Source organism: Nicotiana tomentosiformis, chromosome 7 (assembly GCF_000390325.3).
Source record: "Nicotiana tomentosiformis chromosome 7, ASM39032v3, whole genome shotgun sequence".
NCBI lineage: Eukaryota > Viridiplantae > Streptophyta > Magnoliopsida > Solanales > Solanaceae > Nicotiana > Nicotiana tomentosiformis.
Window position 1 is genome coordinate 69,035,850 of NC_090818.1, and position 12,647 is coordinate 69,048,496.

At 39.6% G+C, this 12,647-nt stretch overlaps 1 protein-coding gene across 1 annotated transcript; it reads right to left on the reverse strand.

Annotated features, from left to right (window-relative positions):
* Positions 1–554: 554 nt before the first annotated feature.
* On the reverse strand, positions 555–2,477 carry LOC104101030 (uncharacterized). The gene is made up of 2 exons (XM_009608434.4): positions 1,984–2,477; positions 555–750 (listed from the first exon to the last, which is right to left on the reverse strand). The coding sequence occupies exons 1-2, from the start codon at positions 2,413–2,415 to the stop codon at positions 676–678; spliced, it is 507 nt and encodes a 168-aa protein (XP_009606729.1). The 5' UTR covers positions 2,416–2,477; the 3' UTR covers positions 555–675.
* Positions 2,478–12,647: the final 10,170 nt, after the last annotated feature.

Here is a 12,647-nt window from a genome sequence, read left to right on the forward strand (position 1 = left end):
TACATAAATATTTATTTTAAAATTCAAATAAAACTTCTTCAAATTACTTCATATTTTATATTTTTACACCAATATATAAATGAGACATTTTCTTAATTTTATATAAAAAGCCCTCTTTTATAAGTAAGTCTATTTGTATTTAGTCACGATATATTAAAGCATTCATTACTAAAGAGCAAAAGCATGCATAAAATATGCCTTAATTCCATGTGTGACTTTGTTCACATACCCCTAACACTCTTTGAGGCCTATTTTTTGCCTAATAATCTTCATAAAATATAGTACTAATCGTCAATCCTTATACAAGCAAAGGGTTGTCTGCCAAATTTATCGAGCATAAACATTTACAAATAGCAACTGATTACGTAAATAAAAGTAGCAGTTTGATTTTGAAATATCAAATTAAATGATTCCACAGCAAGTATCGCAAAATGTCAAAGTTTCGTTGCCTGTCAATGTAATTTGATATCGATTTTTTTTTTAAAATTTGCTCTGTTTTTTTTAGATAGAAATAACTTTGCTCATGTACTATTTGAAGCACAACAAAAGGCTGATGACCACACCAGAACTGAAATGCATCTACACATTAAACCGCACAATACAAAATGTTTATTACACTAGCTAGTTCAAGTTTAAAATATTCTCGTATCTGGAAATTAGCAACTGCTAATACACTTAGTTAATGGCAATCAAAACAGCCTCTCCAAGAACATGACCCTCAACAGCTTCCAGTAGTTTATCCTTTGTCACCTGCCAATCATCCAAGAAACCACATTACTTAATAATTTAGTTATTTAATTTGTGTGTGGCGCATATTATCGGGGTGACAAATTCAGAATTTAAAATTTATGGATTCAATTGTTTTATTCTCACCATAAAACCCAGTACACAATACACTTTTCAAATTATAAAGTTATACACCTATGTATCAAAAGTGAAAAATGTTGTGTCCCATTGAGACCGTTACTTATATACCAAGTCCGCTACTAGTGCTAAAACTTGTCAAAGATCAGATCCAGTCGACAATCATGTCCTATAAACTAGTACTCCCCCTCCCCAATTTATGTGGAATTTCGAGAATCAACCAAAATTTTCAGTTGACCTCAATTTTTTATATGCCTTACTATTTTGAATTTATTTTAAACTATTAATTGGTAAGACTTATAGTATTTTTTATTCGTAAATTTTATTTCAAAAAATATAAAAAAAATGTCCAAACTCACTGACTAAAAAGTTTGACTCTTTGGGACAGAGAGGGTATAAAACATAATCTAGCAGGCTGGCAGTAGATAACAAAATTTGTGTTCATCTACCGATACGGACATCAAAGATTGAGTATGTCATTTCACTTGATCAAATTAATCTGACATAATACACAGTATACCAAATTCAAATATTTTGAATAAGGGACCAATTGGCGGCTTCACAGGACATCTGATCTCACATTATCAAGAAAGGTTTTCATTTTACTGTAGGAAGTAACAATATTCGGTTAGAGGTCATATGTTTTGTCCAATTTGTATAAGCTAGTCCAACTTATCAATTCAGAACAACTCCTAATTCTCTGCTCCTTTTTTATCTGTCACTTTAGATTAAAGAAATTAGTCCGAGATATTTATCACTTCAGAAATTAAACTAAGATGACATTTTTTTCCAATTTTACCCTTAATTATTTATTACTCATTTAAAGAAATTAAGCTACCCTATATCTAGGAGTTACTCCCTCCTACACTTTAATTAATTTTTTTAATTATTTTCACTCATATTAAGGAATTTACCTTTTAGGATTAATTAACCATAAAATTGACTATATTAGCCTTATTTATTCATTGAAAATACAATAAATTTTCTTACATCAAAGACAACTTTGAATAAAACAAGATAATTCCTGATATATGAAAAATCAAATATGGTGGACGAAAAAATAAATAAATTAAAGTGGACTAGGGAGTACTATTAAGAAATAAGAAATTGCAGGATTACCTTGTTACCAAGATGAAGCTCATCATCCAAAGCAAAAAGCTTAAACTCAAATCTATGACCATGATTTGACAACTTAGGTCCACGCCAACCGGGAACTTTCTCATCATTATTCCCTTCTTTAGCATGAGCATAATCTCCACCTAATTCCTCTCCTTTACCAGAAAATCCTTCAGGTAAACCTTTTAAAGATGGTGGAATATTAGTCACAACCCAAATAACCCACGGCACGATAGGTTCATTTGGGTCAGGTGCATCAATATCTTGAACCACAAGTGACAAAGATTTTGTCCCTTGTGGTAAATTGTACCATTCTAAAGGTGGTGACATTCTCTTCTGAGCACCTTGCCCTTCATCTGTGTACTTTCTTGGTAATTTTCCTTCATGATTTATGCTTGGCGACACTAGCCTAAACTCATCACTTACGTTTGCCATTAGTTTAAAAAAAACTGAGAAATTCCTATTGTTCTTGATTTTAGATTGGTGTTGATGAATTTTGTTCGATGGTGGAATAAATAATGAATTTGTGTGAAGGAAGTTGATGACATTTGTCTAGAAAAGGTTCGTGTTGGCAGTGGAAGTTAACACGTTGCGTTATACGTGGAATTGAGTGGACAATTCACAATTCTCGACGTTCTCAATTGTTGTGTTCCTCTATTTCGGATCTGTATATTAATGCGTGGAGAGGGCTCTTCGGGGGTCTTAAGGCCCGATATCTTCTTCACGGTGGGAATTAAACGTATAGAAATAGCATCAGGTAATCGCCTTTCGTATCGAAGAATCAACTTAAATAGCTGTTTATTTAATCGATTTAATTAGCTAGGAAAATAAATAGTACATCAGACCGACTATTTGTTATAAAAATGGCTTTAATATTTAAACGCTAGTCTGTTTTTTAAAATTATTTAACGTCTAGTAAGATTAGAACTTGAAGGTCTGAAGTTTAAATATTCATACACAGTTTGAAACTTCAGATATTTTAGGTTCAAGTTTAAACCATCATATCCGAACGTCTAATATTTGATTTGGTTAAGTTTTAAAAACTTACAAACTTCGACTACTTTTGAAATAAGGGTCCGAAAAACTGGCTATTTGTCCATTTTGCCTGAATTAAAAAGAGACTTATTAAAAAAAATGTATCATCTCAATCATGCGATCGAGCATGATACTTTATGAAAAGGTGCAATATTGTTGTAAATAATATTAACGGATGTCCATAACTCCTAAACAATAACACTAAAATATGAAATGTCACCTCTAAAATATTTATGAAAACTAATATATCGTATAACCCCCGAGGATTAATCTTGAAGACGAAGGAATAAATCACACTAAAGAATAGTCTGGTACACTAAGCTCCCGTTATGTACGGGGTCCGGGAAAAGGTCGGACCACAAGGGTCTATTATACGCAATTTTACCTTGCAAATAATAATTCTCACTATTTATGTTAATGTAAACTTATGATATTTGAGGCCTTTAAATAGGAGCAATCTATGCTAAATGCCCATGAAACCTAAATTTATTATTATTCTTTACCCTTTTTAAAAATAATTACAAAATATAACCACCCCACTCAAACTTATTATCCGGTCGTCCACCATAACTCTAGTCCCTCAGTCACAATAGACTCCTAAAGCAAGACTGACAAACTTTCCTAGTTATTCTTTGGTAAATCAACCAAAAACAAAGTAACTTTCTTTAAATTCTAATTTTTCTGCAAGATTGTTGGTTCTGGAAATAGCTAAACTTTTTCTTTATTTCTCTCCCTCTTTCTTTCGGTTTCAGTTTTAAATTCAGTATTGAATTAGCTACTAATTTATTTAGTATTTGGATTAACTGAGCATATAATTTAATTATGGCAAAATTTCAAACTAAAAAAAAGAAAGAATGTAAACTCCATGTGCATAAGTTTAAAATTTCACATTAATTTTCATGTGGAGTTTGAAGTGTTTATTGATGGAATTTAGTGGGTATTATTTTATGATGTGTAGATTGTGGTGTTAATGATGATTTTTGAAGATTTAATTGTGACAAACATTAATATGCCATTAGAGGACCTTGAAGCTTGAAACTTATAAATTGGGTTTGTTGAGTTTGTAATTATTTTGATCTGATTCTAACCGGGTATGTTCGAAAAGTTAATTGAAAGATGTGGCTATAATCTGAGTCAATTTGATGGAGATTTTAGAATAGATTTTTAAATTTTGGGTTGATGTATATAATTAACTTCAATAGTATACTACTAATTTATTTTTGAAGGAATGAACCAATCCTCTATATACTAAAATAACATATTATAAACCATTTTGGTTAATTCAATAATGTATAATTTATTGCGTTGAACTGGCGAAAAAATATTTGTACTGTATACCAAAATGATATACTATATACCATTTTGGTATACAGTTTATTCCAATGATATACTATTATAGTATACTATATAATGTAACAGTATACTCTTACAATTAGGTCCTTTTAGATTTTTTATGAAATTTTTATTGACATCTGATATTATTTCAGTTTAATAATTAAATTAAAAAAATCTTTTTTAAACTCTTTGCGTACAATTGTATACCATGTTGGTATAACTATATATTATACTGGTATCATATGTTAGTTGGAATATTTTTTGGTTGTATTAGTTATATTTAATTGGTACACTATTTGATTTTTTTTTAGTAATAGTAGAATAGTATAGTATCTTGAATTTTTTTAATTTTCCTTTATGCATGTATATTATGTAATCATTTTGATTTTTTCTTTATGAGTTTATTTTATATAATAGTATTATAGTACAATATCTTAAAATATATTATTATATTAATATGTGATGTTGTGATGACCCGATAGGTCATCTTATATTTTAGAACCTAACTCTGCGTTTCGAGGTCTCAAAAACCTCATCTTAGCCTTCCTCGATTTACGTGCGCAGTCCGAGTGTTCTTCTGGAAGGCTTATATGTTTTAGAACCTAACCCATATTTTTACAGTCCCGGTGGGTCCGTAATAAAATATGAGACTTGGGCGTATGCCCGGAATCGAATTCCGAGGTCCCTAACTCGAAATATGAATTTTTGTTGAAAATTGAAAGACTGAAAATCTAATGGTTTTAAGAATTTGGTTTATGTTTGGCCTTGAGGATATCGGGTCCGTATTTTAGTTCCAGTGCCCGGTACATGTTCATTATAATATTTAAGTCTTGTTTGTGAAATTTGGTGAGAAACGGAGTTGGTTTGACGTGATTCGGACGTCCAGTTGTGAAAATAGAAGTTTTAAAGTTTTCTTGAAAATTTTATTTGATTTGGTATTCAATTCGTAGTTCTAGGTGTTATTTTGGCGTTTTGATTGCGCGAGAAAGTTCGTATGATATTTTTAGACTTGTGTGCATGTTCGGTTTGGAGCCCCGGGGGAACAACGTATATGTGAGGTGACGAGTACTTATGCGTAGTAGTCGGGTTAAAGCATGCGAGTGGGGGCTTGGTTTCTTGCAAAATTTCGCTTCCTTTGTTCATGTTATCCATGTTTAGACTAGTATTGTTAAATTGAACGTTCTTATCATGGTTACAGATTTTCCGATAATAATTGAGTATTGATTTCGAAGTTGAGGTTGATATTGTGGAACCAAATGTTGAAGTAAAGCTTGTACTTGATATTTTATCTCCCTGCTGTTATTTGTTCATTGCATTAGGGTAAGGGAGAGTGTTAAAGCACGAAGGGTAATGCCGTGCCATATTGTGAGTGTTAATTCAAGAAGGGTGATGCCGTGCCATATTGTGAGTGTTAATGCACGAAGGGTGATGCCATGCCACATTGTGAGTGTTAATGCACAAAGGGTGATGTCGTGCCATATTGTGATAGTAAAAGCACGAAGGGTGATGCCGTGCCGTATCTATTGATTTATATTGTGAGGCTGAGAGTAAAGGTACGAAGGGTGATGCCGTGCAAATTTTCTTCATTGTGTTTAGTTGTTTATCACTGGTTAAAAATAGGTAGACTGTTCTGGTTATCATTTCCGTTGTATCTCCCATATCCTGTGCCCATTTAGCATGTTTCCCCTCCTAATAGTACATGTTTAACTGTTACTGTTATTTTCTTATACATATACTGTTATCTGCACAAGTTTATTATGTGGGTGTCTTGTCATAGCCTCGTCACTACTTCGTTGAGGTTAGGCTCGACACTTACCAGTACATGGGGTCGGTTGTACTGATACTACACTCTGCACTTTCTGTATAGATTTTGGTACCGGCTCAGGTTGATCGAGATTTTAACTGTTGGACCCGCTATCCGAAGACTCAAGGTAGATCCGTCGGCCTTCACAGACCTTGAAGTCCCCATCTATCCTTCTGTTTTACTACTTCTTTCATTCAAAATGTTGTATTTCTTTTAGATTATTACTTGTAGTAAATTCTAGAATGTTCGTGAATTGTGACTCCAGAAACGGGTGGTAGTAATTAATACAGTCTTTATATTATTTCGCACTTATTATATTTCATCTTAGTTAATTATTGTTATTTACTGAATGAAAATAAGGATTTAGTTTAATGATTCTGTAACGTTGGCTTGCCTAGCAAGTGAAATGTTAAGCGCCATCACGGTCCCGACGGTGGGAATTTCGGGTCGTGACAAGTTAGTATCAGAGCACTAGGTTGCCTAGGCCTCACGATTCATGAGCGAGTTTAGTAGAGTCTGGAGGATCGGTACGGAGACGTCTGTGCTTATCTTCCAGAGGCTATGAAGTTTAGGAACAAATTTCACTTCTATTCTTCTCTGTCGTGCGATTTTGTTTTCTCAATACTAACTGAACTCTTCTACTCTTATTCTCTTGCAGATGGCGAGAACACGTACCGCTTCCTCAGCTGAGCAGCCAGAGCCCCCAGTGGCAGCTCCTACGAGTTGCAGAGGTCGAGGCCGAGGTCGTGCCATAGGCCGACGCAGGGGCAGCGCTTAGCCCAAAGCCCGAGCAGCAGCACCAGTAGTGGAGCCTCAGGTAGAGTTTGATGAGGAGGTTCTAGCCCAGGCTGTGCCTATCCGACCAGCTCAGGTTCCGGAGGGGTTCATTGCCACCCCAGTGCTTCAGGACGCTTTGGTCCGTTTGGTGTGCCTTATGGAGAGTGTGGCCCAAACTAGCACATTTTCCATAGAACCAGCCGTCTCTCAGGCTGGAGGAGTAGCCCAGACTCCTGCTACTCACAATCCGGAGCAGATATCTCCCCAGTATCAGACTCCATCCACTCATCTAGTCGAAGTAGTTCAACCGGTTATTGCGGCACAGACCGATGATGGGTCAGTTATGTCTTCTGAGGCTTTATGGAGATTGGACAGGTTTACCAAGCTCTTCCCGGTTCACTTCAGTGATGCTCCTTTAGAGGATCCCCAGGAGTATCTTGACAGTTGTCCTGAGGTGCTACGGAACATGGGTATATTAGAGACCAATGAGGTCGATTTTTTGCATTTCAGATAACCGGTTCCGCCAAGCAATGGTGGAGATATTATTTGTTGACCAGACCAGCTGGGTTGCCTGCTCTTACTTAGGACCAGTTCTCTCAGCTCTTCCTGAAGAAGTTTCTGCCTATCACATTGAGAGTGGAGCGTCGCTGTCAGTTCGAGCATCTCCATCAGGGCAGTATGACTGTTACTCAGTATGAGACCCATTTTTTGGATTTGTCCAGTCATGCTATTCTTCTTTTTCCTAGAGAGAGAGAGAGAGAGAGAGAGAGAGAGAGAGAGAGAGAGAGAGAGAGAGAGAGTGAGGAGGTTTATTGACGGACTTGCTCAGCCGATCAGATTGCAGATGGCTAAGGAGACTGGGAGTGAGCCTTTTTTTCAGGCGGCTACTAATGTTGCCAGGCGAGTCGAGATGGTTTTAGCACATGGGAGTGGTCAGGGGTCTGACAAGAGGCCTCGTCACTCCGGTGGATTCAGTGGAGCCTCATCTGGAGGCCGGGGTACTTATGGCAGAGGCCATCCCCCCAGGCCGTTTCATTCAGCACTCCAGGCATCCCACGGTGCCTCAGGTGGTCATGGTCCTCATATGCCTTATTCCGACCAGCTAGCCTACAGTGCACCACCAGCTCCTATTAGTGCACCTCTACTCTAGAGTTATCAGGGTGGTTACTCAGGTCGACAGAGTCAGTTTCAGGGTCAGCAGTCACAGCAGCTGAGGTCATGTTATACTTGTGGCGATCTGAGGCACATTGTTAGATTTTGCCCTTAGACATTAGGCAGCTCACAACATCAGGGTTCTCGTGCCATGGTTCCGGCACCACTTGATCAGCCAGCCAGAGGCAGTGGTCAGGCAGCTAGAGGTAGGGGCTAGACTGTTAGAGGTAGAGGTCAGGCTGTTATAGGTGGAGACCAGCCAGCTAGAGACCGTCCCAGGGACGTAGTTCAGGGTGGTGGGGCCCAGCCCCGATGTTATGCTTTCCCAGCCAGGCCTGAGGCTGATTCATCTGACACTATTATCATAGGTACTGTTTCAGTTGCAGTAGAGATGCTTCAGTTCTATTTGGTCCGGGATCTACTTACTCCTATGTGTCATCCTATTTTGCTTCATATTTGATTGTGCCTCGTGATTCTTTTGAGTGCTCCTATGTGTGTGTCCACACCTGTGGGAGATGCTATTATTGTAGACCGTGTTTATCATTTTTGTGTAGTCACCATTGAGAGTTTTGAGACTAGTCTAGACCTTCTACTTCTCGATATGGTTAATTTCGATGTCATCTTGGGTATGGATTGGCTATCACCTTATCACACTATATTGGGTTGTCACGCCAAGACGACAACCTTAACCTTGCTGGGGTTGCCTCGATTAGAGTAGAGAGGGACTCTTGGTCATTCTACCAGCAGGGTTATCTCTTATGTGAAGGCTCGATATATGGTCCAGAAGGGGTGTCTAGCTTATTTGGCTTATGTCTGCAATTCTAGTGAGGAGGTTCCTTCCATGGATTCAGTGCCGGTTGTTCGTGAGTTTCTAGAGGTGTTTCCTGCAGACCTGCCGGGGATACCACCCGACAGGGATATTGATTTCAGCATTGATTTGGCTCCGGGCACTCAGCCCATTTCCATTCCGCCATACCGCATGGACCCTCCAGAGTTGAAAGAATTGAAGGAACAGTTACATGATTTGCTTAATAAGGGCTTCATTAGACCTAGTTTCTCGCCATGGGGTGCACCTGTGTTGTTTGTGAAGAAGAAAGATGGATCGATGAGGATGTTCATAGATTATCGGCAGTTAAACAAAGTCACCATCAAGAACAAATATCCATTGCCAAGGATTGATGATTTATTTGATCAGCTTTAGGGTGCCCAGGTATTTTCGAAGATTGATTTGAGATTTGGCTACCATCAGTTGAGGATTAGGGCATCCGATGTCCCTAAAACAGCTTTTCGGACTCGTTACGGGCATTATGAGTTTCTAGTGATGTCTTTTGGGTTGGCAAATACCCCAGCAACGTTCATGGATTTGATGAACCGGGTGTTCAAGCCCTATCTGGATTCCTTTGTGATCGTGTTTATTGATGATATCTTGATCTACTACCGCAATTGAGAGGAGCATGAGCAGCATCTCAGGACTGTACTTTGAGAGCCAGCCAGTTGTATGCTAAGTTCTCAAAATGCGAGTTTTGGTTGAGTTCAATTGCTTTCTTGGGTCACGTTGTATCAGCAGAGGGAATTCAGGTGGATCCTAAGAAGATTGAGGCAGTTCAGAACTATCCTAGACCCACTTCAGCTACGGAGATCAGGAGTTTCTTGGGTTTGGCGGGCTATTACCGTCGATTTGTGGAGGGGTTTTCATTTATTGCAGCCTCGTTGACCAGGTTAACCCAGAAGGGTGCCCCCGTTCAGATGGTCGGATGAGTGTGAGGCGAGCTTTCAGAAGCTCAAGACTACTTTGACTACGGCACCGGTATTGGTGTTACCTTCAAGTTCAGGATCTTATACAATATATTGTGACGCATCTTGTATTGATCTGGGTGTGGTATTGATGTAGGGTGGCAAGCTTATTGCATATGCTTCGCGGCAACTGAAGGTTCACGAGAAGAATTACCCTGTTCATGATCTAGAGCTAGCAGCCATTGTTCACGCGCTGAAGATTTGGAGGCACTATCTTTACGACGTGCCACGTGAGGTATTCACGGATCATCGGAGCTTGCAGTATTTGTTCAAGCAGAAGGAGCTCAATTTGAGGCAGAGGAGGTGCTTGGAGCTACTGAAAGACTATGATATCACCATATTGTATCATCCCGGGAAGGCCAATGTGGTGGCCGATTCTTTGAGTAGAAAGTCAGCCAGTATGAGTATCCTTGCATATATTCCAATTGGTGAGAGGCCCCTTACATTGGATGTTCAGGCCTTGGCCAATCAGCTCGTGAGGTTGGATATTTCTGAGCCCAGCCATGTTCTAGCTTGTACAGTTGCTCGGTCTTCTTTGTTTGAGCGTATCAGGGAGCGACAATATGATGACCCTCATTTGCTTGTCCTTAGGGACATGGTGTGGCACGGTGATGCCAAGCAGGTTATGGTCGGAGATGATGGAGTTTTGAGGATACAGGGACATTTTTGCGTGCCTAATGTGGATGGACTTCGTGAGTTGATTCTAGAAGAGGCCCACAGTTCCCGGTATTCTATTCAACCGGGCGCCGCCAAGATGTATCAGGACTTGCGGCAACATTATTGGTGGAGGAGGATGAAGAAGGATATAGTTGCATATGTAGCTCGGTATCTAAATTGTCAGCATGTAAAGTACGAACATCAGAGACCCGGTGGTTTGCTTTAGAAGATAGATATTCCTGAGTGGAAGTGGGAGCGTGTCACTGTGGATTTCGTTGTTGGGCTCCCACGGACTCAGAGGAAGTTCGATGCCGTTTGGGTTATTGTGGACAGGCTGACAGTCAGCGCATTTCATTCCTGTGGCAGTAACATATTCTTCAGAGCGGTTGACAGAGATTTACATCCGCGAGATCATCCGTCTTCACGGTGTGCCCGTGTCTATCATTTCTGATCGAGGTACGCAGTTCATCTCGCACTTTTGAAGAGAAATACAACATGAGTTAGGCACGCGGGTTAAGTTGAGCACATCGTTTCATCCTCAGACGGACGGGCAGTCCGAGCGCACTATTCATATCTTGGAGGATATGCTCCGCGCATGTGTTATAGACTTCGGAAGGTCGTGGGATCAATTCTTACCCCTTGCAGAGTTCGCCTACAACAACAGCTACCAGTCGAGCATTCAGATGGCTCCCTATGAGGCACTATATGGTAGATGGTGTCGATTGCCAGTTGGGTGGTTCGAGTCGGGGGAGGCTCGGTTGTTGGGTACAGACTTAGTACAGGATGCCCTAGATAAGGTCAAGATTATTTAGGATCGACTTCGCACAACTCAGTCCAGGCAGAAGAGTTATGCCAACCGCAGAGTTCGTGATGTTGCATTCATGGTCGGGGAGAGAGTGTTGCTTCGGGTATCACCCATGAAGGGTGTAATGAGATTCGGAAAGAAGGGCAAGTTGAGCTCTAGGTATATCGGGCCCTTTGAGATTCTGGAGAGAGTGGGCGAGGTGGCTTACAGACTCGCATTGCCACCTAGTTTAGCAGCTGCTCATCCGGTATTCCGTGTGTCCATGCTCCGAAAGTATCACGGCGATCCGTCCCATGTGTTTGATTTCAGCTATGTCCAGTTGGACAAGGATCTGACTTACGAGGAGGAGCCGGTGGCTATTCTAGCCCGACAAGTTCGCCAGTTGAGATCAAAGAGTTACCCTTTAGTTTGAGTGCAATGGAGAGGTCAGTCCGTCAAGGCAGCTACTTGGGAGTCTGAGTCGGACATGCGGAGTAGATATCCACATCTTTTCACCAGCCCAGGTACTTTTCTATATCCGTTCGAGGACGAACGATTATTTTAGAAGTGGAGAATTTGATGACCCGATAGGTCATCTTATATTTTAGAACCTAACTCTGTGTTTTGAGGTCTCAAAAACCTTATCTTAACCTTCCTCGATTTACGTGCGCAGTCCGAGTATTCTTCCGGAAGGCTTATATGTTAACAACTGATAAAAAGAGAATTTTTGCCTTAAATATTAATTTAAGTTGACTTCGGTCAACATTTTTAGCAAATGGACCCGGACCCGGGTTTTGACGGTCCTGGTGGGTCCGTAATGATATATGGGGCTTGGGCGTATGCCCGGAATCGAATTCCGAGGTTCCTAGCTTGAGATTTGAATTTTTGTTGAAAATTGAAAGACTGAAAATCTAATGGTTTTAATAATTTTGTTTATGTTTGGATTTGTGAATATCAGGTCCATATTTTGGTTCCGGAGCCTGGTACAAGTTCATTATAATATTTAAGACTTGTCTGTGAAATTTGGTAAGAAACGAAGTTGGTTTGACGTGATTCGGACGTCCGGTTGTGAAAATAGAAGTTTTAAAGTTTTCTTAAAAATTTCATTTAATTTGGTGTTCAATTTATAATTCTAGGTGTTATTTTGGCGATTTGATCGCGCGAGCAAGTTTGTATGATATTTTTAGACTTGCGTGCATGTTCGATTTGGAGCCCCGAGGGCTCGGGCGAGTTTCGGATAGGCTACGGGATGTTTTGGACTTAGAAACAATCTGGTTTTTCTTCAGCTTCATTGTTTTCTGGTTTCCTTCTTCGTGTTCGCGAAGGTAC

Coding starts and splice junctions, on each gene's coding strand:
- LOC104101030 (XM_009608434.4), bottom strand. CDS start 2,415: ATGGCAAACGTAAGTGATGAGTTTAGGCTAGTGTCGCCAAGCATAAAT. Junction 751..1,983: donor AGCTTCATCTTGGTAACAAG/GTAATCCTGCAA, acceptor GATGATTGGCAG/GTGACAAAGGATAAACTACT.